This window comes from Monodelphis domestica, chromosome 4 (assembly GCF_027887165.1).
Source record: "Monodelphis domestica isolate mMonDom1 chromosome 4, mMonDom1.pri, whole genome shotgun sequence".
NCBI classification, from domain to species: domain Eukaryota; kingdom Metazoa; phylum Chordata; class Mammalia; order Didelphimorphia; family Didelphidae; genus Monodelphis; species Monodelphis domestica.
The window spans coordinates 3,910,267-3,936,632 of NC_077230.1; the positions used below are offsets into that span (position 1 = coordinate 3,910,267).

The following is a 26,366-nucleotide window of genomic DNA, read 5'->3' on the forward strand; positions in this document are numbered from 1 at the left end:
ACTATAGAGTATTACAAAATTGTAAGATATACGGAGTATTTTAGAATCAAAGGATATAACTTCGAAACCATAAGGGGTAAGGGCTTTTACGTTCACATAGTGAGGCCCTGAGGAGCTGTCTTGTTTCTCTTAGGCCAGTAGAATGTTTAGATTATATTCTAATATATTAGAACAGTCATTACCTGTAAGAATTAGCGTGCATTCCTACAGATGCAGATACACAATTTCAAAATGACAGATAAAATCAATCTATAGATACTGTCATGCTCTTCTGTTTGAGCCCTTCATTCCACCCTCCCAAGATGGAAGTATTGTGATATACTTTCTACTAAAGATAGCCTTTGTCAAATCATATGGGGCTTTTTAGAGAATTTGTGGATTCTAATGTAGAAAAAGGAAAGAAACCAAAAAGAAGAATAGCTTAGGGAAGTTGACCCAGAGAACAGAATCCCCAGTTGAGGCTGAATCTCCCATCCAATCCCTATACTATCCCAAACTTCATTTTTGTGATTATCAGACATTCTTTTATTTAGAACAGCATTTGAATATTTGAGAATTGATTTACTACAACAATTCTCTAACTAGAAGACTTTCAGAATGTCATAAAAAGAAGTGACAAAGTACACTAGTATGGGATGGTGTTTTGGGGTGGAATAACTATAATGCCAGTCCTTCTGCCTGAGTCTGTTCCTTGGATTGATTCCCCTAAATTGCTTTTAATTAATAGTTACAGTTTTTCTCAATACTTTAGATTGAAATCCCCATCTGGTCCAAAAAAGTCTTCCCATCCTTCTTCCCATCCTTTCATAACACCGTCTTCCAACTAAAGAGTTATTTTAATAAATAAAAAATGCCCTTTCAGAAATGCCACCATGTTGTCTGCCTGGCTCTAAGCCTGGTTCTTTGATCCATGATAGGAGATAACGTTCATAGTCCTGGCTCTCCGGCACTGTGGAAAGACATCACTTTTTCTGGCTTTCGTTTTTAGTAAAATAGTTTGTTTAATTCTATAAACTCTAAAGTCTTTTCTGGACCCCAAATCTAATGAAATACCGTTGGTGGATTAAAAGATGATCATTCACCCATCAACATTAAGAGATTAGTTCAGTGGCAGAGTGAGTAGAGTTCTTTGACAATTCAGTACTAAACAAGGGACACTATTTTGAGTTTCTCCACAATTTTCCAGATATTTGTATTCCTTTAATCTTGAATTCTCTGCTGCCACCCAAAGAGCTGATGTAAATATTTTAGTGCAAATATGTCCTTTTCCCTTTTTAAAAACAGCTTCGGGGTCCCTATGCAGGAGGTGTTGGTATAGTAGCTGCTCCCATGGAACATTTATACCAAATAAGGTTCTCTTCTTCCTGGTGCCCCAGTCAAGCTTTTCTATAGCATCTATGGAGCCCTTCAAAGCTTTCTTTCCATATTTCCTTTTATCCTGACAACAATCCCAGGAGATGTGCTGTTGTTCTTACTCTCATTGTGCAGATGAGGCCAGATGTGTAATGGTATCATCCTTACTTCAGATCTAACACGTTGTTGTGAGAAAATGAGGGAATTAAGGCAGTGAGTGAGAGGCTAATTGTCGAATTGATTGGGTCAGACTCCATCTTGCGATTCAGTTCTGGCCCTAGTTTATTCCCTTTCTATTCAGTTATTGGCACCGTCCAAATTCTCTATGAGGAGAACACTTGAGTCACTTGTGGGAATCGGGAGAAAACCCAACACTGTGTTCCCACCCTGAATGGCTGGAAACTGGACCAGCTGCACTTGCTGTTCAGAGACCTAGATTAGGTTCCCTAGAAAAGCCGTCAGGTGCAAAGAGTGATGCAGGGATATCATTTCCTTGTAAAGCTGCCTGTGAATTTTCCATTCGCAATTGTATACCTCAAACAATCTATGTCTTATCTGAAAGCTGGCCAGATGCTGACCCATTACTTATTTAGTCTTTGTTCCTTCCAGTGTTTACAGGCACCCCCCCCCCCCCGAATTCAGGGAATTTTGCCTTTTTCCATCCTTCCCCTCCCAACTCGGAAAGTCCCCATCTTTCCTCCAGTTGGAAATTGGATGACCTGATGCCAAATTGTTCCCTTCTAATGAACTGGCCTTGTTTGAGTCATTGCTTTAGTGTATAAAAGTCTGTCTCTGTTTGGGGTCTGCCCTACGCTGAGCAAAGGGCCCAGACCTGATTTCGTGGGCGATTGGTGTGCATCGTTGAATAAATCTGTGTGTTTGGAAAATGGCGCTCTTGCTTCCTCAGTCATTTTCTTTTTCCCTCATTGTACCATCCTCTGCCCCAGTTAGCTTCAGTTCTCTGTCTGACTATCTACAGCACAGCAATGAGTTTCTTTCATTTCCTACTATTTACCAGGGCCAGAAGAAGGACAATGAATCTTCTCCTCTACCTTCTTCCCTTTCTCACTTATCTGCCTCAGCAAAACCCGATTCCTTCTGCCTGCTCTTTGCTCCAGTGTTTGCTTTAGCTTCTAATGCTTATAAGATCCAATAAAAGCCTATCTAGGCCCTAGCACTCAGGACTCAAGTATCTAGAACAAGGGTCAAGGGCCGGCACCAATAAATGCATGATTTTGACTTTAAAAAATCACCAATCTTAGTTAACATAATGTTAGAAATGCTGGCAATTATAGCAATAAGAGAAGAAAAAAGAAAGGGCAGGGATCACATTGGTCAAAAAGTAATGAAAACATCTTTTTTTTAACAGATAATATGAATATGTAGAAAATCCTAGCAATTTAACTAAAAAGTTAGTTCAAAATATCAATCATTTTAGTAAATAGCAGAACATAAAACAAACCCACATAATTCATCCACATTTTTATATATTACCAAAAACTTTTCAAGAAGAGTTAGAGATACTCCATTTAAAATAAGCACCAATAGAATAAACATCTGGGAGCATGTATTCCCCTACCTCCAAAGAATTTGGTATATAAATAACTATGCCTTCACAAGGTTTATAAGCATTAGTACAAGAGCAGCAAGTCAACCAAGATTATGGAATATTTTAATCTAGATTGTTAAAGTCTCTTGTTTGAAAAGAAAGGATTTAAGTCCTTCAACTTTACTGTTATTATGAGATGGAATTTAACGAAGCCAGATGCTTGAAATTCTTTTCCTCCCATTATTTTGCAATATTTATTAAGATAAATTTGTAATCAGATGTTCTGGTAGTCATTTTCATTCTTGATTTTAATATTTTCTCTGGTGATTAAAAAAGAAAATTACATATGGATCAGACAAGCCCAGGAATTATGCAAACATAATTATAAAACATTTTCTACACAAATAAAGTCAAATCTAAATAATTGGAGAAATACTAATTTTTCATGGATGGGCAAAACTGAAACAATGAACATGGCAATCCTACTTACACTAATATACTTATTCAATGCCATCCCAATCAAATTCCCCCCAAATTATCTTATTGAGTTAGGAAAAAAAATAATAAAATTCATTTGGAAGAACTTATACTATCAAGAGAATTCCTGAAAAACAATATAAAGAAAAGAAGTCTAGTATTACTGGATTTTAAATTGCATCAGAATCAGTAATTATAAAAACTCTCTGGTACTTGTTAAGAAATAGAAGAATAGACGTACAACAAACAGTCGTAAAGGATTATAGTAACCTTGTATTTGACAAAAGTAGAGATCAGGCTAGTGGGATAAGAAATCACCATTTGGGAAAAATTGTTGCGACAAGCGGAAAGTATTTAGGTAGATACTGAGTTTAGACCAGCATCTCACACCATTCATTATGATAAGATTGAAAAGGATACATGATCTAAACTTAAAAGGAGATGTCATGAGCAAATAAGGAACTATCATAAGCAAGAACATATTCTCCATCACATTTATGGATCCAAGAGGAATTTATGAGTCAACAATAGTTAGAAATGATTTTAGCTATGCACCTGCATGGAGAGAACTGGTGGGGTCTAAATGCAGATCATAGCTTACTTTTTCTTCTTTTCCATTTCTGGGTCTAAAAACAGACTTTTGCAGCATGAAGAATATGGAAAAAATGTTTTATATAATTATACATGTAAAACCTCTATCAAATTCCTTGCTTTCTCAATGAAGATGGGGAGGAAGGAGAGGGGAAGAATTTGGAATTCAAAATTTTAAAATAATGAATGTTAAAAAATTTTACATGTAATTGGAAAAATATTTAAAAAAAAATTATAGTTATTGAATGAACATATGAATGAATGATGAGTAAAAAATGCTATTTACCCTTTAAAGAAAAGATGGTAATCAAATTATACAATACAGTACTATATGTAAAACTGAAAACAAAACAATGCTTTTGGTGTAGCATACTGGATTATGGATACTAAGATAAAAGCAACTAATTTATTTTTATCTATTTATTTTTAAAGCAACTAATTTTTTTTTAAAAACCCTTACCTTCTGCAAATACTGTGTATTGGCTCCAAGGCAGAAGAGTGGTTAGGGCTAGGCAATGGGGGTCAAGTGACTTGCCCAGGGTCACACAGCTAGGAAGTGGCTGAGGTCAGATTTGAACCCAAGACCTCCTGTCTCTAGGCCTGGCTCTCAATCCACTGAGCAACCGAGCTGCCCCCAAAAGCAACTAATTTTTGATAATTGTTTAAAAAAAACTTAAGAGAAAACCATTGAAATAAGAATGTCATTTAGCTATTTATTATAGTTAATATTTAAGCTAATGCTAAAAAGCCAAATCTTTGCCCTTTTCAATGCCAAATATGAAATTATGAAATATCACCAAAAGTCAATGGAGATTTTGGATAGTTTAGCCTTTCAAAATCTAGTAAAAGTATAATAGTATTAATTCTTTCTTCATCTTTCCTCTACCTACCTTGATTTCTAAATATAGATAAAGGGGGACAACTGGGTGGCAGTGGATTGAGAGTCTGGCCTAGAGATGGGAGGTCCTGGGTTCAAATCTGGCCTCAGACACTTCCCAGCTGTGAGACCCTGGGCAAGTCACTTGACCCCCACTGCCTAGCCCTTACCACTCTTCTGCCTTGGAACCAATACACAGTATTGATTCCAAGAAGGGAGGTGAAGGTTTATAAACAAATAAATAAATGTAGGTAAAAAGAATCTTAATCTTCTAGATGTCATCCTATTTTCAAATTAAACTTGTGTCATTTTGTGATTCCATAAAGTCTCATTTAGTTTCTCAGACCAATACTTTTCAAGTTTCTGTTTAACAAATCTCGATCCCTTAAGAAGATTAAGAGGAAAAGATTAATAAAACTGGACACACCTGGATAACTTGGACTTGCAAGGATTTTTGAATCCTTGAGAAAATATTGTACCAAATCATTTACCTTTTTCGTCCCTTCCTCCTTGAGACTAATAATGTCCAAATCAAAATCCTTCCTTAAGCCATCTGTTTTATTGAAGGTGATTCGCCCAGTCAAACCATCCAACTGTGCCTGAGAATAAACAGAATAAAGTTTTATTTGTGGTCACTTTTATAATTATGCTCATCAAACACTCAGAGAAGCAAAATAGTTTTGCAAACAAGATGGAGAATTTATTAGTACTTTTTCTGCAAAGCAAATGGAATGAAATAGAGATACAGGGTTCCATAGTTTCCTCAGTTTGGATTCCATTGTGGATGGCAGTGCTCGTTGGCTCCCTCCAGAAAGGGCGGATCCCCAAATATCAAATCTCCAAAATAATTCCTAAACTCCTAGTGGAAAGAGCATTCAATGTGGCTTCTAAGCAAGAATGGACTGGCAAATGTTTTAACAACTGGCTCTCTGTGGGAGGAAAATGTGCCTGATCTGCGTTATTAACATTTTCTCTATCACTTAAATCTAGTAAGCAACAAAATTATAAGTTAAATCCAATTTGTAGGGCGTTGTTGTTGTTGTTGTTGTTGTTGTTGTTGTTGTTGTTGCTGTTGTTGTTTGCTGGGTGTAAATGCTCACCCTGAAAATGTAACAATGAGCTCTTGGGAAACCAGTTTGTTCAAGTACACATTCGATTCCAAGCCTCTCAAACACTAAGGGACCAAATTTCAGCCACATATTCAGAGAACTTTGATAGTTCTCCCTTTGTGGTCTGTAAAATGGAGTTAGAACCATTGAAACTTTCAAGATGTCTGTTCAATCCGTAGTTTGATGAATATTGATTTTGTACTTATTGAGCACTTGTTTATTTAGTGTCTTGTTAAGAGCTTTCATCAGGGACATATACATGCTAACACGGCCCCTCAAGCTGTTTCTAATCTAGTTAGGGAAACCCCACTAAGGAAGCTAGATCATAGGACTTGGGAGCTCCAAAGGATCCTCGAGACCTTCTAACGTCACCTCCTAACTTTACAGCTGAGGAAATAAGGTCCAAATCGATTACAAATGGCAGAATGAAAGGAGCATTCTAGTCTTCTGCTTCCCAACACAGTTTCTCCCACTCTATATTCCGAGGCTTTTCTTGAAAAACAATTGAACAATATGATCTCTAATTGAAAGTATATTTTGTGCCAATGACATTAAATGGTGGTGATGAAATAAAGGAGGTGAGTGAGAGCTGAAATAGACACTTTCATGGGACTTTGGCTGGGCGTGAAGGATGGGCAGGATTTAGATAGCTTATGAAAACACACACACACGGTTCCTGTGGTAGCTCCACTCAGAAAACTGTAAAGGCTTGAAATACTAGCCCGTAAGTGTTTGCAAAGACCAATCTTTCTAAAGATGGAGCCCCCCCCCCCAGTGTGGAGTTTTGGGTAACTAATCAAGATTATCAAGTAAGGTTTGGAAGACTTGTACTTGTAGTAGGTTCAAGAATATTAGAACCAAAAATCCTTGAAGAAAGGGGAGTCTCCTTTAGTGGATTCAGAGTATGTCTGGTTATTTTTATGTGCATACCTTTTGTTTTGCTGCTTTCCTCCATGAGTTTTGAAAGCTTTGATAAGTATATGTTTCTTCCCTGATATTTTATTTTTTTATTCTTCTTTTAAGTGATCAGGGAAAAAGTACAACAAACAATAATTCTCTTTTTTTAAACCCTCACCTTCTGTCTTGGAGTCAATACTGTGTATTGGCTCCAAGGCACAAGAGTGGTAAGGGCTAGGCATTGGGGGCTAGTGACTTGCCCAGGGTCACATAGCTGGGAAGTGTCTGAGGTCAGATTTGAACCTAGGACCTCCCGTCTCTAGGCCTGAATCTCCATCCACTGAGCTACCCAGCTGCCCACAACAAAAAATAATTCTTAAATATTTATAGCAACTCTTTGTGATGACAAAGAAAGGGAAACTGAAGGGATACCCATCAATTGAGGAATGGCTGAGCAAGTTGTGCTATATGGTTATAATGGAATACTATTGTGCTGTAAGAGATGACAAACAAGATGATCCCCCAAATCCCTGTGGTATTCTTCATTTATTATGAATTTCACATCTACTTTTCATTTGTGGTATGTTTTCTCCTTGTCCCTTGGTTGTATTATTTCCTTCAATATCTCCTACCACATACAAAGGGAGAGGAAAAGGAGATTCTTTTGCTCAAAGGGGGCCATGTGTATTTCCCATGAACACATCACTATTAATTATTCAATTAATCTCAAAAATGTTATTGAAAATGCAAAGGAAAATATATTTACATAATATTGTATCCATGCACTACAATGACACTGTTCTGGTAATGAAGAGTATCCATATGAGGAGAGAATACATGTTTAAAATTTCAGGGTATAAGGGAAGAGATAAATCATACAAACAGGGAACAGATGGATTGGCAACACCCAGCCATGAGACTGTAGACCAGTGACCTCTGGCTCAGGAACACTGACATTTCTTGATGAAGTAACTCCTGTATTGAACAGATTTTTTCTTAGTTAGACTGAACTGATATGTGCTTTGCTCTCCTTGTTGTTCCTCTGATTTTCTGCTTCTAAGCTGTTTCTCAGTTCAGTTGAACTTATTCTTTGCCTGGAACTATAGCTTATATATAACATTTCCAGTTTCATTCTTAGCTAATAACTTTAGCTGAAGTAACATGCTCTTTTACAAAGGGGCATTGACTTCTATTCTAAGTTGGTCATAGCCCTTTGAATTCTGCTTTGAAAGAATTCCACTTCCTCTTCTTAGCAACAAGTGGCAATGCAGAGAAAATATCTTGTCTTCTAATTTCATTAGCCGCTCAATAGCAGAGGATATTATCTCTATTCCTTCTGGCTTTTCTTAGTTCTTTGGCCAATGAACCTGCCCCATAACAAGCAATTAGAGTCTCTTTTGGAAACAGAAATTTTGCTTTTTCACCTTTTTCTCTATAACCTTTCTTGATTCAGAATCTGGGCTCTCTCTCCAAAAGATCCCACATTATCTTCTTTGTAGAAACTTTAATTAAGTCAAAATTTGTCCCAAGGGGGCAGCTGGGTGGTTCAGTGGATGGAGAACCAGGCCTAGAGATGGGAGGTCCTAGGTTCAAATCTGGCCTCAGCCACTTCCTTGCTGTGTGACCCTGGGCAAGTCACTTTACCCCTATTGCCTAGCCCTTACCACTCTTCTGCCTTGGAACCAATATGCAGTATTGACTCCAAGACAGAAGGTGAGGGTTTTAAATATATATATATATATATATATATATATATATATATATATATATATATATATATATATATATATATATATATATATATTTGTCCCACATTCAAAAATATTCTCATTTTCACATTTCTTTCGTTTTTAATCCCAAAGTTGCTTCATTTCCTCAATTCTTATACAGATCTCTTAAGTAGGTTATGTTCTTCATCTCTAGTTTGTCAAGCGAAAGTTACCACCCACTGAGTCAAAAGGAACTACTTCTCTTAGAACTCTCAAGCAGATCTGAGCCTTCAACAGGTGAATGGTCAAGACAACCTGAACCAGCAATTGCCTTCCTCAGGAGCAGACTTGTGCTCCTGACAAGCGATTGCCCTTAGTTACACTGAACAGCTCCCAAGAGATCTGGGCTGAGAAGTTCCAAAATATGTAGATTTCGGATTTGCCCCGAATTCGAGTGTGTACTCAATGAGGTCTGCTTGAAACTTCCATCTCACGGCAGCCAAATCAAGTTGGAGTCAAAGAGGCCGTGAAGATGTGGATGACGGTTGTCTTGTGAAGATGACGGATTTATAGTTTTCCCAGAAGTTCAGATCGCCTAAGTTGACCTGCACAGGAGATACGGCAGGAACAAATCCTGAAAGCCATCTCTAAGGAGTGCCTAAACCAACGCCCATTTGGGAGTTTTCAAGCGCTCTTTAAGATTCGTAGAGAGAACGTGCAGATTATTTGGTAAAAACATTACAGCCATTATAGCATTACCAAAGCAGTCCTCGGGAACGTACACGTATAATGCTGGACAGCAGCATGACTGTATCACCCACCACCTACTGGCACCCTCTCCTTGGCGAGGTAGCCTTTCCTCAGTGATCACCATCTTTGGATGACAAGCGGATCCTTGGATCTGTGTCTCAAGTGACACAAGGTCGTGGCAAGGAGGAACACAGAGGAGTCCCACCGGAAAATGATTGGGGGCTTCTTTCAATATATTCCACCAAATGACTACAAGTAAGTAGAGCACCTCATTTCTGCCCTTAAGGGTTTGCCTTTGCAGATAACATGTTGACCCATAGAGGGATAGTCACTGATTTTATGTAGTAGAAAGTTAAGGAAAGAATAAAAGAGGCGCAAAAAGGCAGCAAGATTTACCTCTTTGATCAAATTAATAAATCTGTGTCCAAAGCGCCATGGTTTATGGCGGTGACACTGCAGGGAGCTGATCGTCATTTGAGAAGCTTGGTGAGAGGCGATAGCCACCGCATACACAGCATCATACATCAGAGCTGCTTCGGTCTGCAAGGAGAAAATACATGTGCTTTCATTTCCACATTGACTTATCTTCGCTTTCCTTACTTTCTCTGCCCTTTTGGTTTTTGAAGCCTTTTATTTCCTTATTCTTGTGATGCTTTTTCCATTTGGTGTTTTGTTTTTTTTTAAACCCTTACGTTTCATCTTGGAGTCAATACCGTGTATTGGCTCCAAGGCAGAAGAGTGGTAAGGGCTAGGCCATGGGGGTCAAGTGACTTGCCCAGGGTCACCCAGCTGGGAAGGGTCTGAGGCCAGGTTTGAACCTAGGACTTCTGGTCTCTGGGTCCAACTCTCAATCTTCCATGATTAGAATGCTCTCTCTCTGCTGCTATGACCACTGGGCTCTCTATCTTCCTCTGAGCCCCAAATAAAGTCCTAGAATTGTATGGGGTATTCAGGGAAGACTAGTACATCTAGTGGTAGGGTTGCTTTCCTCTTTTTTTGTACACCTGCCATTCAGCTCTCACCTGTGGCTTCCAGAAGCTACAGCATGCAGAGTAGTCACACCCTAGTTAACTGTCTCAGTAGACTGGCTAAATCAGATTAAGGTAACTGACCAGCTTCAGTCGTTCATGATTTGGCCGGGAGGGGGTAACTACTCTAGGCATGTGAAGACATGATGGAAGGAGTGAATGAGAACTTGTTCTACCATGAAGGTAGAAGCAGGTGCTATGGAGTGCTTAGAGTTTAATTAGACATCAAAGGAGCCAAGGTCATCCATTGGATCCTGAGCAAAAAGTCGTCTTGACTTTTGTCTTGGCACTGAACTTAGCTGATTTTGCAAGAGATAACGAGGCCAACAATTTTGTGAAACTCTACCTCACTTAACTCTAGTTTATGCACGAGTCAAAAGTGATGCCATTTTGGTTTCCTTCAAGTACAAAGGACAACTCCCATCTCTAGGAAAAATTGCAATGGATCACTTTTTAACTTTCTTTTAAACATTGTCCCTATTTTGATTCCTGCTTCATCTTCACTTGGGTAACACTTTCACTCTTGACAGCTTCTCTAGAACGTCAAGCTTACAGAAAACCAAATGGAGAAATTTTAGAGTGATATCAATTATGGCCTTTAAATACAACCTTAAAAGATACTTGATTGTCTTTTTCATTTCAAAACAAATAGGGGAAAATTATTTCTCCCAAATGCTTTAAGAAATAATAATCATCCTCTATACACCTTTTGAATCGATCTCATTTTGAAAAATGGTCTTTGAAAAATCTTAAAAAGCCAATCATGGTACTTACTGTCATCAAGCCGTTCAGTAGACCGATTTCTGACTTGGGTAGAGTTTGCAATCTTTCCATTGACCACTTTTCAATAACTGATGAAACTTGAGGATTATCAATGTTAAGTAGCCGAAATCCAGTCATATTTACTCCACTGTATCTGTAGATTTCCAAGTCTAGTGCAAAAAAATCCTGTAGTAGTTGACAGAATAGATAACTTAGCAAGGCAACGAGGAGATTCTAATTAGATAGTAATGATTTTTGACCATGTTCATTTCTTAAAATAAAGGTAAATTTCCTATCCCCACTTTTATCACTCGTTGGTAGACAAACTCCAGAGAAATGTGTGGCTTTTGTCTATTTTTTTCTGGTGTCACTGTTACGACAAACCAGCATCTGGGAAGGTTAGGGAAATCCACCGGCCAGCATCAAATATGCACTGCAGAATGCAGCAAGACTCCAAGACATTAAAGAGCATTATAACTTAATGAATTACTACATTCACAGAATATTAGAATTTGGAACGCCTGTAGAGATATGTGTTCCGATCTCCTCAGTTTAGAGGATCCTGCAGCTGAAGCCTAGAGAGATAAAGTGATTTCCCCAAAGCCATTCAGCTAGAAGTGGTGACATAGATCAAGTTTCTGTGCTCAGAATGCAATTCTCCTTCTACAACATGTTGGGAAATGGCTGACTCTTTTCTAACTTGGCACCAGAACTCAAGAAAACGTGGATCTTTTCTCGTAGCCCTCTGGTACATTCCAAATAAGCACTGTGCCATGGAATTAACTCATGGAAAAGGGCCTCTATCCCCACGCCCGGGATGAAGGAATAGCCCAAAGCATGAAGCTATCGAGGCACACACACCATCAGAATACAATTACTTCCCTCTGAAGCAGCTTGGAGAGGAAAATTACTTCTGGAACATTTCACTTTTTGCAAGTACATTTCTAATAGCTTGATTGCTATAAATAGTGATTTTACATTATTTTCTTTAATTATATTAGTAGCGTTATTTATATCATTTGTTAGAGATATCTTTGGTATGTATTATTTCTTTGCATCGCAGGCTTCTAGAACTTGAAGCAAATTTGAGACCAGCTACTCCAACCACCATGTTTTTCAGATGAGAAAGCTGAAGCCCAGAGAGGCTAAACGTCTTGCTTCTGATTGAATAGTTCTGGTTCCCCAACTCTTAAGAAGCAGGTCCAAGAAGTGAATGGAGAGCCTTTACCTCCAAATCGAATCCCTCTTCCCCTGGCCAGCTCACCACTCCCCATTTTAGAGGTGCTAAAAGTAATATACAAAGAGGTCCAATGGGTCGTTCAATGGTCCAAGCCTCTTATTTATGTGCACTTAGAAATACAATAATCCTCAGCATTATCGACAGCAATGAGCATTTTGGTTGGAACGTGGATAGTCTAACTTGCCTTCTAGTCTCCCTTCTCCTTGTTCTAGGTAGAATAACATGTCTCAGGAAAGGGGGTCCTGAGTAATGCCACTGGGTTCAGGCAGCCCATTTCTTTTCATGGAGTTAATTCTCCTCAGTAAACTTCAACTATGCTGCAGAAAAAGGCAGCATAACTCCCACTTTGGCCACAATGAGTGGACCACAACTGAGTCAGTGGCTTTACACGTAAATAACCAAAATTGACTTTTGAGGAATCTTTCACTGAGCCTCAGATGCTTCAGAGAATTTGGAGTGGAGAAGGGAGGGAGGGTGGCCGCCCATCCTTGAGCAGCAACAGCTGAAAGCTGTGAAACTATGAGACCTGGAAGGTAGGAGAAACTTAAGGAAAATCTAAGGACTTTGTCTTGGTTTCCTTCCTATTCTTCTCTCTAGTGGGAAATGGAAATGGAATTCGTGCTCTTGAACTGGTTCCTTCACTTTTCTCTTGCAGGGAAGAGCAGCACCCAAGAGCTGGTTCCTCCACTTGAGCAGAAAATTGTAAGGTTTGGGTGCTTTGGCAAGTGACATTGGTCATTTGCTTCAATCCTGTTTACAAGGATGCTTGTCTTTGACCTTGGGAATCCCTGTTAAGCATGTTCATGATTCACTGAAGTTGTTTTTATGTATTTTTAGACTTGTTCCTCCTAAATATCTCTCCCTTTACTGAAGGTATTTCAGTTATTGATGACAGGCCAGAGTTTTTCTTGAAGAAAATGTGGCCACGGTATTTCCAAGGGGAGGACCTTACCATCTCGTGGTAAAGCAAACAGCTATTGGGGCGGGAGCAAAAGGTCTTCTTCCCATAGCCTCGACTTCATGGGACCCAGAAGTCCAGCCAACTCTCCATTTCCTACAGGCTGAGCACTTTAGATTTGACTTCACATACTACTCCCCTCCCTCCATCTCTTTGTGTACTCTTCATTCTCCTTTGGCAAAGGCTCCAGGGAAAAGCTAGCCTGACTTACCACCATAAAAAGAAGCCAGGCACAGAGAGACATTTACTGGAAAATCTTCCTCCTTATTCCTGACTAGAAACTGATGAGGGTTAAGTTTGTGCTCGCTGGGAGGCTCCCTGCCTAAGCAAGTCCTTGACAGTCACCCAGAAGCACATTCCCAAAGCTCCTAATTCCTGTCATAAATCAGGATGCACAGCTTCAAAATGGAAGTTGTTCTGTTGGATCAGATTCCCACATTACACTTGAACGTAAGACAAACAATAGGAGATGTCTACGCTTTCACAGCCTCCTTTAAGAAAGTTTCCATTTGCGTTCCTTCTTAGATCCTATACAGAGATACCAGTTTGAGCCAATATCATTTGCTTTCCTTCTTATCCTTCTCCCTCGACCCATTTCAGGAAATTCCAGCAAGTATTCTTTTTTCAGTTGCTTTTCTTTTCAATGGCGAGGAAATACTAAATGTGCACAGAAGGTCCCCTCCACGGAGCTTTCTCTCATACTATGAAATCATTTCCCCCAGTCATTCTTACCAGTGTCGTAAAAAAGTAGTGATAGTATTCCGTCATCATCCCCATAAAAAGGATCTGTAAAACACAAAGCAACGTCAACCAGTTAGTGGAACTTCCAACGAGAGTCGAGTCTGGAATGATAGTGCAGGGAGGCACAGGAGAGTCAAGGACTTTCACACTGGCAAAGCTGGGGCAGACACCCAAGGCTCTGGATTCTTTCGATTAAACTGCTCAAAAATGCTGTTCAAAAAAGGACTGTTCAAAAGTGAAAATCTCGGGGGAGAGCACGTTCCTCAGCACCGGAGGTATTCGAGATGTTAAACAACAACGGGCAAAGGTCTCTGACAAATACTGATCATCTCTCTTGATTAGAGTCCGCTCTCAAACAGCACTATTAATGTAGGCTGTCTACTTTTTAGATGATCCAAAGCAACAAAGTAAGTTATCTACTTTTTTTGTTGTTCTTCAGTAATTTCAGTCAGGTCCAAGTCCTTAGCAGGATTATTGTGCAGACAGTGCTGTGTCATTTGGAATAGAAATAAGAAGTATCATTAAAAAGCATTCTTGGATGTAGAGGGCAATAATTACCTCCATTCTCTGGGTTGAGTTGGAGTCGAAGAAACTCTGGCTGAGCTTTGAGCACTGCCAGAGGCCCTGAATTAAAAGCCAGACCCTCATTCCTGGTTTTACAATAAGATGCTATGTGTATTTTGATAATTCTGTTTGCTTAAACTTTTTTCCTGTAGTTTGACTGTCATCTATAAATTTGATCATTGAGAGGTCAATGTGCAGGTATATTTTTTATTTCATTATTTGGCTGGACTTTTATATAGAAATTACTTGCTCAAAAGTGAGAAATAAGCTAATTCAGGAGCACCTGAAGATTTACACGACAAATTAAAGAGATCTTTTTAAAGAGACGAGTTGGAAAGTTTTTGGGAAAAGCAATGTAAGTTACCAGAGGTGGTAGAGGGCATTCAAGAGATGTGTCATTTGAATGAATGACAAGAAAAGAAAACATAAGGCTGATAGAAGTGGTGTGTAAGATGAGATGCACTTCTTATGGCCTGTTTACAGATCTGGGTACCAGAAGAATAATCATGAAATTGTAATTCCAATCTATACCCATTACACTTGAACAGAAGACAAATGATAGGAAATATTCTGAGTCTTGAACCCGTGCTGGAGAAGTCACTGTGTTAGGTAGCAACAGGATCCAAAGAATAAAAAGATTCCTAAAAGGGTGAAACAGCTGTATACCACGTCAAACCAGATATAGACAGATATGGATATAGATATAGATATAGATATAGATATAGATATAGATATAGATATCTTGCATACATCAGTAGAGCAAAATATGTAACCCTCGGACTTTTTTTTATTTATTTAGGACATTATGTAATTCCTAATATGGATTGTAGCAAGGGAAGGTAGAAGTTGCAATTGATTGGCAGGTCTCAAGACTTAGAATCTCTCATGAGCTGGCAGGGTCAGACTTCTAAGCTGTTGGAAAGGAGCAGTTTCCAGGGAGAGTCTGGACCTGATGGTGAAGCCTGAAGGTCATGTGCCTGGACTCTACATAGACAAGATCATCTTGGAAGCTGACTGCCTCTGAAATAAACAGCAAGGCTGAGGGGAAGATTTCCCATACATTTCTGGTGGACAGAGTGTTTGAAGGAGTCTTCTCTATTCTCTGAGACAGCTGAGGGCCAACAGCTGGATTCCTGTTACCTACCTGTCAAGGACTCTGTGAGATTCTGGTCCCTGTTGAATTTACTCCTTAGTAATTTGTAGTTCAGTTTCGGTAAGTTAAGGTTATTTGTATTTATTACCTGGGTTATTAGTAGTAGGACTCTCCTAATCCCCTTCTAATTCCCTTTGTCCTTATTTAATTAAATATACCCCTATTATATATTTATTTGTGTTATCTTCTGTTACTCTTTCCTAAAACCTTCCCTAAACCCTTACTTTAACAGGATGGATTAGGATACTGTAAAAAAGTTGAAGTTATCGATGAAAAGGAGATGCTGAAAATTTTAAGAAGTCATTAGATTCTGATAAGTATGCCAAGACACTGGAATTTTCCCAGTTTCATTTTGGGGATATCTTCTGGACCTTTGAGGACATGATATTATAGTTTTCTCTAAAAGGATAAAACCCAAATTTTCCATTGTTACTATTGAAGAAATGGATTTTTTACATTGCATGTCCATGAGCTCATGAAGAGTTGGTCAAAACTAAACAACTGAATGACTACAATGATGACGAAGTCAGATCACCTGTTTAACATGCCACGGGATCAAAGTTGGAAAAGATAATTCTTTTTTAGAGAAATACAAATTAAAACAACTCTGAGGTATCACCTCACACCTAGCAGATTGTCTAATATGACAGCAAAGGAAAGTAATGAATGCTGGAGGGGATGTAGCAAAATTGGGACACTACTGCATTGCTGGTGGGGTTGTGAATCGATCCAACCATTCTGGAGGGCAACTTGGAACTATGCCCAAAGGGCGCTAAAAGACTGTCTGCCCTTTGATCCAGCCATAGCACTGCTGGGTTTTTACCCCAAAGAGATAATAAGGAAAAAGACTTGTACAAGAACATTCATAGCTGCACTCTTTGTGGTGACCAAAAATTGGAAAATGAGGGGCTGCCCTTCAATTGGGGAATGGCTGAACAAATTGTGGTATCTGCTGGTGATGGAATACTATTGTGCTAAAAGGAATAATAAAGTGGAGGGATTCCATGTGAAGTGGAACAACCTCCAGGAAGTGATGCAGAGTGAAAGAAGAACCAGAATGTTGCACACAGAGACTGATACACTGTGGCACAAACATATTGGTCTTCTCTATTAGCAACAATGCAATAATCTGAGGGACTTAAAGAATGCTATGCAAAGCCAAAGAAAGACCTGTGGACGTAGAAATGCATAATTAAAACATTTGCTTGATCACATGGTTTAATGGGGATATGATTGGGGATATAGACTCTGAATGATCACTCTGTTGCAAATATTAATAATGTGGAAATAGGTCTTGATCAATGATATATGTAAAACCCAGATGAATTGCTCATTGGCTATGGGAGGGGAAATCGAAAGAACGTGAATCATGTAACCATGGAAAAGTATTCCAAAATAAACAAATAAAACAAATATAAATACAGAGACTCATGAAAGTATGTGAATGGATAAAGAGTGAAGTAAGAGCTAAAACAACCATACAAAATGATTACATTAATGTAAATAGAACAACAAGCCCAAAATATAATTGAAAGCAAATGTTGCAAAATTCGCACATTTGACAAACTCACTAGGTTTCTTTACACAGCTGCAGTCTCAGAAAATTTAGATGAATTTGAAATAATGTTGAAAAAATAATGTGGAGAGATGGTGATATCCACTCTAAGAAACTGGGTTAGATACTTGATCTGTAAGTATCTCAGTTTCCTATTGTGAAGGAAAGGCAAAGTGAACCTTCCTTCACTGGGCCAGCACACACAAGGCTTAGAGACTGACTTGTAGAAAAGTAACTTTGTTCATGTGGAAATCAAGGGTAAACTATGAGGACTGAAACACAAGGATGCCCTGATCCTAAGTCCTAAAACTCCACCCGTTGAATATACGTCCACCATCTCCGGATGGAGCCTTCTGGTCTTCAGGCTACACTATTTCTTCCTGGCTTTAGCTAATTTCCCCACCAAAACTTTCTATTCTGCCTGACTACAATCCTCGGTTGTTGGTTTAATTAGTTACCTCAAAAGATTGTCTTCACATCTACTAAGAATGAGCCCCAAGATGGCTGCATTCACTCAGAGAAGAGTATGGCTCTCAGAGCCCGCCAAGAGGGATCTCCAGGTAAAAGTAAAACAGCAGGTATAGCTAGATCCTTGATAAGATGTTCTCTCCAGTGAAACAGGAACTTCCAAAAGCCATTTATAGCTTTTTTCTCCCACAAAAGGCAGAGGTAGGAAACCTCAGAAGAGAGCAGCAGGCTTCCTCTCCCAGCTCAGGACAGGAAGTGACAGCTGCTCACTCAAGCAGCTTCCTTCAGCCGCCTGTACATTCCAGGATCTCTTCCAGGATTCTTGGAATGGGCTCGTGCTAGTAGCTCTGGTGACAGCTTCCAATATTCTTAACCTTAACCTTATCAAAGCTTATCCTTCCCCAATCCTATTCTTAATCTACATATATATTTCTCCATGTTCCCAAAGAAAGGCATCTCCACCCCCCTCCTTTTTAGAGGTATGGAATGTTTTATACATTTTCAGACTTTTAAAATGTATTTGTCAGTTTTATTGATTTTCTCTTCTTTTTAAAAAGATTAAAAGATTGATTATATGGGCTCACTCTCTGGGAGAGATGCTGACAATGTAAAAACAAAAGGGATCGACACATTTTCCTTAAAAATAATGATGGATTTGGAAAAGAAAACTGCAGCTCCCACTTGAATTTTTACTCTGGCTATTGCTATTGCAGATAAAGGTTGTTAAGGGACTGGGGAAATGTTGCAAGAAAAAGGTTAGTTTTTAAAAGAGAACTGACAGTGACGTCATGCACTTACCTCGTATTCTTTTGCTTGTTAACTTTATTAACAGAGAAGGTTACTTTATGAAGTGGTGCTCGTTTCTGTGATATGTTTAATTCACCCGGCAACATCAATGTGACTGACCCATGTCTAGGGCAAATGCTACATGGACGCTGGCCCTTAGTAGAAATACCGCCATTTTTATGATTCCTGCTAATCAACGGCTATTTGAATATCATTGAGGTAATACTAGTCTTGAATCATGGCTGACCTAATCTAGTTTATATTGCTGAAGCCAATGCTATTTCCTGGGTTTAAATTTTCCATTTGTAAGAATCCTGAGTTGTACAAAGTTGATGTGCTAACATCAACCAGTGAATCGCATGGGAAAGTAGCATGGTAGGGTAGAACATGCAATGACCGTACATTGAATCAAAGGCTAATTGCCAGGGCTGACTTTCTACTATTCACTAGCCATATGATATTGGACACATTGTTTAGCCTTTCTGTGCCCAAGTCTGTTCTTTGTTCCCTCATCTTTAGAGACATATGGCATTACTACCTAATTAGAGACCAAATTTGTGACTAAAAATGTCGTTTCTTGACTGTGAATTTTAAAAATATAGTTCGAAGGTTTTTTCTGGTGAAATACTTTAATGCGTTTTGATTTCATGCTGTAGAATTTGTTTTTAAGGAAAAACAAGAACAAAACTGGATGTTACATGAAAGAACATTTAGATCTTTTCATAAAGATCTAAATAAAATAAAGTGAGCTATTTATTGTTTTAGTTTAAGGGCAGAGGCAATTTCACTGGTTTAGAAAAAAGAACTGAGCTTAGTTTGAAAGTAGATCAGTGAAATTTCAAAGTGGAAAAACAAAAAAGGGCTGCAATTTAAATGTATCTAGTGCTTAAGAACTACCTATTATTCACCCTTTCCTGGTTCACTAAATGAAAAAAGCTTGTGTAACTCAGGAAACAAAATGTAAAATAAATTCTGTTCGGCCACATAATTAGATACTTAAGGATTTTACAAATTAAAGTTAAGTACAAATCGATTTAGAAAGAAATTTTTAATTGGCATGTGTGTTTTGAAATTAGAAATTTGGCTATATATTAGATGCCCTGATTCAAGTATGGATCTTATTTGGAGTAGATTTGAAAGGATTTGTCAAGGCAAAAATGAGGCTCCTACACATTTTTATAATAAACGATGTCGAAGCACTAGGTGGAAATTGGGGTTAGATCCTCTCAAACCACATGATGCAGAAATGATCAAATCTACTTTTCTCAATCAAACCATGTCAAGAATTAAGTACTCTATGTACGTTTTCTTCCCTTTGTGGCATGGGAAATGTACAGGCAAACTTAAGAACGTTGCCATGTACATAGGTGAAGGAACCAACAAAGAAAGAGAAAAATCTGAAGCAATATCTCCATCCCACTCTTCAGGGGTCTTCTTACTCCTGGTGGCTTGTCTATACCTCTGAAAGCCCCAACTATAGTCCTACCTCTCCCAGTTACTGTACATTATAAAACTACATGTTAGAGATAGAAACTCAAAGTCAGCTTACAATTTGAATCTTGAGACTGTCTCGTTTCTTGCCTATGTACATACAGAGAAGCTTATTTAAAGAAGCAACTTGAATGTAAGGCAAATTTAATTTGGAAGGATGCTTTCTGTCACTGTGAATAAAAGAACCTAATTTAAATGCTATTTGAATAGATTAGGCATTTGTAAGATGTTACTTAGGGCTGGGACAACTCGGACCCTCTCCTGTTCCTCAAAAGAAGGGGTGAGCCCCTGCAGGTTTCCTGCCTTAGTTCTGTGATTGACCTGTGAAATGGGCTCAGTCCCTTTCCAACTCCCTGGAGACAAGGCATTGAAACTATACAGACCTATCAGTCTGGCCACCGCCACCGCTGCCACCCCTTCTATATGCGCCTCCACTTAAGGAAACATCGTCTTGTGGCATTATAAATAAATTCAAAATTGTGGTTTGTACCCCAAATAGAGTATTTTAAAATGTATATTTCATGTTACGGTTGAAAGTTTTTTATGACTGCTAGAAGGTCCTGATGGATTTTGAGGGGTTTGTAGCTAGTGTTAAGATTAAGAATAAATAGCACCTTTTTATCTCTTTCCTTACTGGAGATTATAAATGTATTATTCTAGTTAAGGAAGTGACTTCGCCCCAGTAAAATCACAGCCATAATTTAGAAAAAACTAGACTCGTAGCCTAGACTTCACGTGAGGCCCCCAAAGCCCTCCTTTCTAACCCCTCCCTCCTGTACTTTGTAAAACCTCTAGGTTCTTCCAAGAAATTACTGATGAAGGAATTCTGCGAGAAGCTTGGTTAGATGGTTATCCACTGACCTATTGGCTTATTATCCTATAGAAAACTCTGTCTAAGTTTCAGTGAGATAAATACGCCATTGGCCTAAGACTGTAGATCATCACTAACCTAGCGTACCTAATCCCTTAGCCTATGTCACTTTCTCTATAAAATACTAGCTGAAATCCATAAACTTTGTCATTGATCAGCAACAGGCCTTGAGTCTGTCTGTAAGTCTGTCTGTGACTCTCCTGATCCTAACCACAGTTCTCTTATCCCATTCAGTGATCTGCAAATAACTTGACAAGAGAATAAACAGAATTGAAGCTAGTTTGAAGTCAGTATTTGAGTAAATTAGTAAATTGAAATATACCAGCAATGCAAGAAGTAAGAATTTAGCAATTAATTGATATATAAGGAAATCTGTAAAGGAAAATTCAATGGAGGAAAGATTAGCTCTAGAGATAGCCTGGGATATGATTAGGAAGTAAATATTTAAAGGAAGTGAGCAAATAGCAGGAAGTAAAAAATATCTGATCAGAATATGAAAGAAACAAGACAGGTATAGTGTTGAAGGTTTGTGATAAAAAAAAAAATTGAGGCAAATAGAGTTTGAAAATAAAAGGGTTGTGAAGAGCTAAGTGGCTTAGTGGATGGAGAGCCAGGCCCAGAGCCAGGTTCAGGTTCAAATCTAGCCTCAGCCACTTTTTACCCAGATGATCCTGGGCAAGTCACTTAATCCCCATTGCCTAGCCCTTAGCACTCTTCTGCCTTGGAACTGAATCTGTCAGAAGGTAAAGGGTTTTTAAAAAAGAAACTATAGTAATAAGGTTGAAGCATGAAATCCCCGGGGTTTAAAGCAATGCTAGTCTTACATCACTCAGAGAAAGCAATAATGAATGGAAAAAATCCACGTTTACCAATATATATATATAGCAGCTTGTTTTATTATAGCAAAGGGTTGGACCCAGAATGCCTATCAATTGGAGAGCGACTGAACAAATTATGATGTATTAATAGAAAGCACCAGGATCATGCCGTAAGGAATGGCAAAACAGGATGGAATGAGAGAATATAGAGTAGAACTCATTGATACGGAGTGGAGAGGAGAAACAAGAGAACTGTGCATGCCTACAGTTTTATAAATGGAAGCAGTTTGATAAGACTTGAGGACTATGATGGGAGTAATGACCAATCATGACCCCAGAAAAGTGATGATGCTAAAGCGCCCTGGAGAACGTAAGCTTCTAGCTAGATGCCTTCTGACCGTGTGGCTCGAAGGAAAAAGGTGGGACTCGGGCAGGTCAGAATTTCACATTTTGTTTAGGAAGGAAAAAAGGTGGGCTGGAATTTTCCAAGATTGTGCTGAACGCTGTGTTTCTAGAGGAGCTGAATTTCAAACATATAGAAGAAACACCTTCGGAGTTTCATTTGACAAATAATAAACCTTTTAGTGTTTAGTCTTCATTCTTTTCACAATGAAACTGGAATATGTTTGGTCTTGGAGTAGCTGGCATCCAGGGTGATTTTTCAGGAGGATTTTTCATTGTTTTGTTCATTGGAAGAAAGATTATAGTCACAAGTTACTATGAAGTAGAAAAGGGCATCAATAATACTTTTAAAAGGCAAATCTATATCTGGAATTATGCCCAAAGGGCTTTAAAAGATACAACAATACCACTACTAGGTTTGTATCCCAAAGAGATTTAAAAAATGGTTTGTACAAAAATATTTATAGCTGGGCTTTTTGTGGTGGCAAAAAATTGGAAAATGAGGGGATGTTCCTTGACTGGGGAATGGCTGATCAAATTGTCATCATGTGATGGTGATGGAATACTCTTGTGCTATAAGCAATGATGAACTGCCTGATTTCTGTAAGGACTGGAAACACCTCCATGAACTGAGGTGGAGTGAAATAAGCAGAACCAGGAGAATACTGTAAACAGACACTGAACCATCATGGGATGATCAAATGGGATTGACTTTGCTACTAGCAGCAATGCAATGATCCAGGACAGTTCTGAGGGACTTATAAGAAAGATTGCTATTGGGGGCAGCTGGGTAGCTCAGTGGATGGAGAGCCAGGCCTAGAGACAGGAGGTCCTGGGTTCAAATCTGGCCTCAGACACTTCCAGTTGTGTGACCCTGGGCAAGTCACTTAACCTCCATTGCCTAGCCCTTACCGCTCTTCTGCCTTGGAACCAATACACGGTATTGATTCCAAGATGGAAGGTGAGGGTTTATTTAAAAAAAAAAAAAGAATGCTATTCACATCTAGAGAAAAAACTGTGGGAGTAGAAATCCAGAAGAAAATTGATGATTTATCACTTGTTTATATGGATATATGATTTGGGTTTTGGTTTTAAAAAGATTACTCTATTACAAAAACAAATAATAGGTAAATAGGATTTGTATGATAATATGTGTATAACCCAGTGAAATTACTTGCCAACTATGGGGTGGAGGAGGGAAAAGGGGAGGGAGACAGCCAGAATCTTGTAACCATGAAAAACCCCTCAAAAATAAAGTTTGTAGTCTCTCGGTAACTGAGGATGATGATTGTCTTTGTGCATTTTTGTGCACAAAGACACTTGTGCGTGAAGGAGATTTAAGTGGAAAAGCCGATGCACAGAGACAGTCCCACTCTCTCGGCGTTGGAAGCCTGGGTCCAGTGGCACGAAAAGTTGTTACACCTGGAGACTTCCTCAGCTGCATTGGATGGCCGTGTTGTCCTTTGTGCTCCAACACACCCTGAGCACTCCACGGTGCTTTGCTGCGTCGCCCTCTCAGCCGTTGAACCTTCTTGTTGGTTTCTTCTGCCTGTTCCACCGAAGCAGTCTTCACACGCTGGGTGAGCAAAGCCCTGGTTCACCAGGGGTCGATGACCCGATGGCTACCCTCACAAGGTTTGGCCAGCCTGTCGAAGCCGTTGCCCAGGGTGTGGCCGCTGTCGCATGCTAGCAGCTACTGGGAGCCACACGTGAGAGCTGGGTGTCAGGTGGGGGGTCAGAGGCTGGAGAGCTGCCCTAGGAGGGCACGACAAGCCCTCCATACCAGAGATACTACCCCTCCCTGAGCACCCCATACACCCTTAATATCTTCCTTCTTGCCCCTGTTTTTTTTACAACTATAGTCTGTAGCAGTTAAATTAGTTTCTCTACTAAAACGATTATATTTTGAGGTTTATTAAAGATTATTAGAAATCAAGAAAATGAGAAAATATAAAAGAAGAAAAAGCACGTGTCTAGGAGGGCTGAATAGCCCATTCACAACCACTTACTCTACATCTTGAGAGATGCATGTGATTAGAAGTGGAAGCAGAGAGCAAGACCAAGTAGGCAGTACAGTCCGTTTAAATACCCATTTTGTTCTCGGCCCAGGTGAGGACTCTGGTGAGATTATAGGGCATTCTGGGAAGTGCCTAGGACTTCTGGGGATTGAAGTCTGGGGTTCAAATCTCCATTTTTACACGTCTGAACTATCTCCTACTACATGCAAAAAAAAAAGAAGACTTCTCTACAGATATAAAACTCATTCAGAGTCTCCTGAACTTCTTGAGTTTCATTGCTCTTGACAACGGATCTAAGAACTGATACCTTAAATCAAATCTACATGGTGCCAGTTTTAAATTTGTGTAAATTAAAACTAGAGAGCCATTTTGAGAAGGAGACAGAAGCCTTCCTTCCACATGCCCCTGTCCTTGGTAGCCACGTTACCTGCTTAAGAATTCCAGCCGCCATCTCATAGGAACAGTCAAATATCACATAGAACTCCTGGCTCCTCTTCATTTCCTTCAGCAGGGGCTTGGCATCCTTATTCCCAGAGGGCAGCTGGCGGATTTTTATTTTGATGTTGTATTTGGAAGGAGCCTTGATCAGCTCTTGAAGGCGGATCAGACCTAGGAAATGGCATATCAGCATCCCAACCAAAACTTCTGTGAATGTAACTACGATTTTGTCAGCCATATCATTGCCCAAATATTTCTGCTGTTACTCTCCAAATGTTATACTTTTGATTTCTGACTTTGTCAACTCTCTTTCTTGGATACTTTATGTGGATACTTTTAATGTCTTACTCTGCTTGCCTTGGAAGTATATAATATACAAATACAGTAAAAAACGTTTACCTTCTGTCTTAGAATTGATACTAAGTGTTGGTTTCAAGGCAGAAGAGCAGTAAAGGCGAGGCAACTGGGGTTAAGTGACTTGCCCAAGGTCACACAGCTGGAACACGTACATTTTTTTAACTTCTCTAAAATGCACTTTGGTCTTTTCTAGTTTCTAGTCAACAGCAACATTAACCAACTGGAAATAATATCAAAAGTTTCTTGAAATTTCCAAAATTTGCTTAGAGTACTCCTGTTTACATCTACTTATTTACTTATTTTGAACTAATAGATAATCTACTGTTTTTTCCTTGGGTGATAGGTCTTAGGAGGTTTTTCTTCATTACATTATGGGTCTAATTATAATCAAACTTGAAACAAAGCATCTTTTTTTTATTAATATCAAAAATAAAAAAATATTTTAAGAAAGAGGACCAATGATGACGAGAATAAAAACAAAGGAAACTGTAAAGAAATCCTCACACGTGTTCATTATGGAAAAGGCTATGCCGGAGCAGAGCGAGTTTTGTTTGCCATGCGTATGAGCACGTTGAAACAAGCAATCTCTAAAAGAAATACAAGACTAAACTGGCCAGGGACTGGAGAGCCCCTCCCAGGAGCCCTCACTAGAAGCTTCCTCTCAAAGGCAAATTGACCGATTTTTCAGTATGAAGGTTGTTCACCTTCCAGATTGTTTAGCTTCCACCATCAGTAGAGAACACGTAAGTATTCAGCTGGCACTGTGTGCTCTGGACAAAATGAATCCTGGACACCAGCTGCTCCAAAGTACACCATATTCCTGTTTCATTGCCATAAGAATGAAGACTAAACCTCAAACATTTACCATTTGCCAAGTGAAACTCAGAATGAGGCTCCCGTGTATATATATAAGCATTGGGAACTCAACTGCTCTAGAAACCCAATCTTAGAACACTGCGCCCCACCCTGGCCCCCCACTTTTTTTTCCTAAATAAAATTAAAAATTCTGGTCTGCCCGAGTCCTCTCTTTTCTCCTTCAGGGTCACAAGGAGAGAAGGCCCAAATGAGCCATCATTTCACTTTCTCACTTGTCTTCAAGTAGATGGTTTATTGTGACGAAGGAAGATAGTGGGAGGCGGCAGCTTGTGGTGGAAGAAACACTCGATTCCTCCTAGATGTCCTGGGTTTAAATCTCATCTTCCCGTTTATTATAGGTGCGGTCTTGTTTAAGCAATTTAATCTCCCAGCTATTAATTCTATAATTGTAAATTAGACACAATTCTAAAATAGGCATAAAGTGAGTGCTGGTTATCCCCTTTTCCATTCCTTTGGCTTACTATACCCATTTCCTAGCCTTTTCTATTTCTGCTTTTACACCCATACCTTTGTACTTGAGAATAACTC

The 26,366-nt window shown here is 39.1% G+C and overlaps 1 protein-coding gene across 1 annotated transcript in view; it reads right to left on the bottom strand.

The window, feature by feature from the left end:
• Positions 1-26,366, bottom strand: part of GRIK1 (glutamate ionotropic receptor kainate type subunit 1) — a 115,603-nt gene that overhangs the window by 39,429 nt on the left and 49,808 nt on the right. The window contains exons 4-8 of the mRNA XM_007493093.3: positions 24,595-24,776; positions 14,033-14,086; positions 11,115-11,288; positions 9,709-9,852; positions 5,339-5,446 (exon numbers count right to left, since the gene is read on the bottom strand). Coding sequence (XP_007493155.2) covers positions 5,339-5,446; positions 9,709-9,852; positions 11,115-11,288; positions 14,033-14,086; positions 24,595-24,776 — 662 coding nt within the window. The remainder of the gene's footprint in view (positions 1-5,338; positions 5,447-9,708; positions 9,853-11,114; positions 11,289-14,032; positions 14,087-24,594; positions 24,777-26,366) is intronic.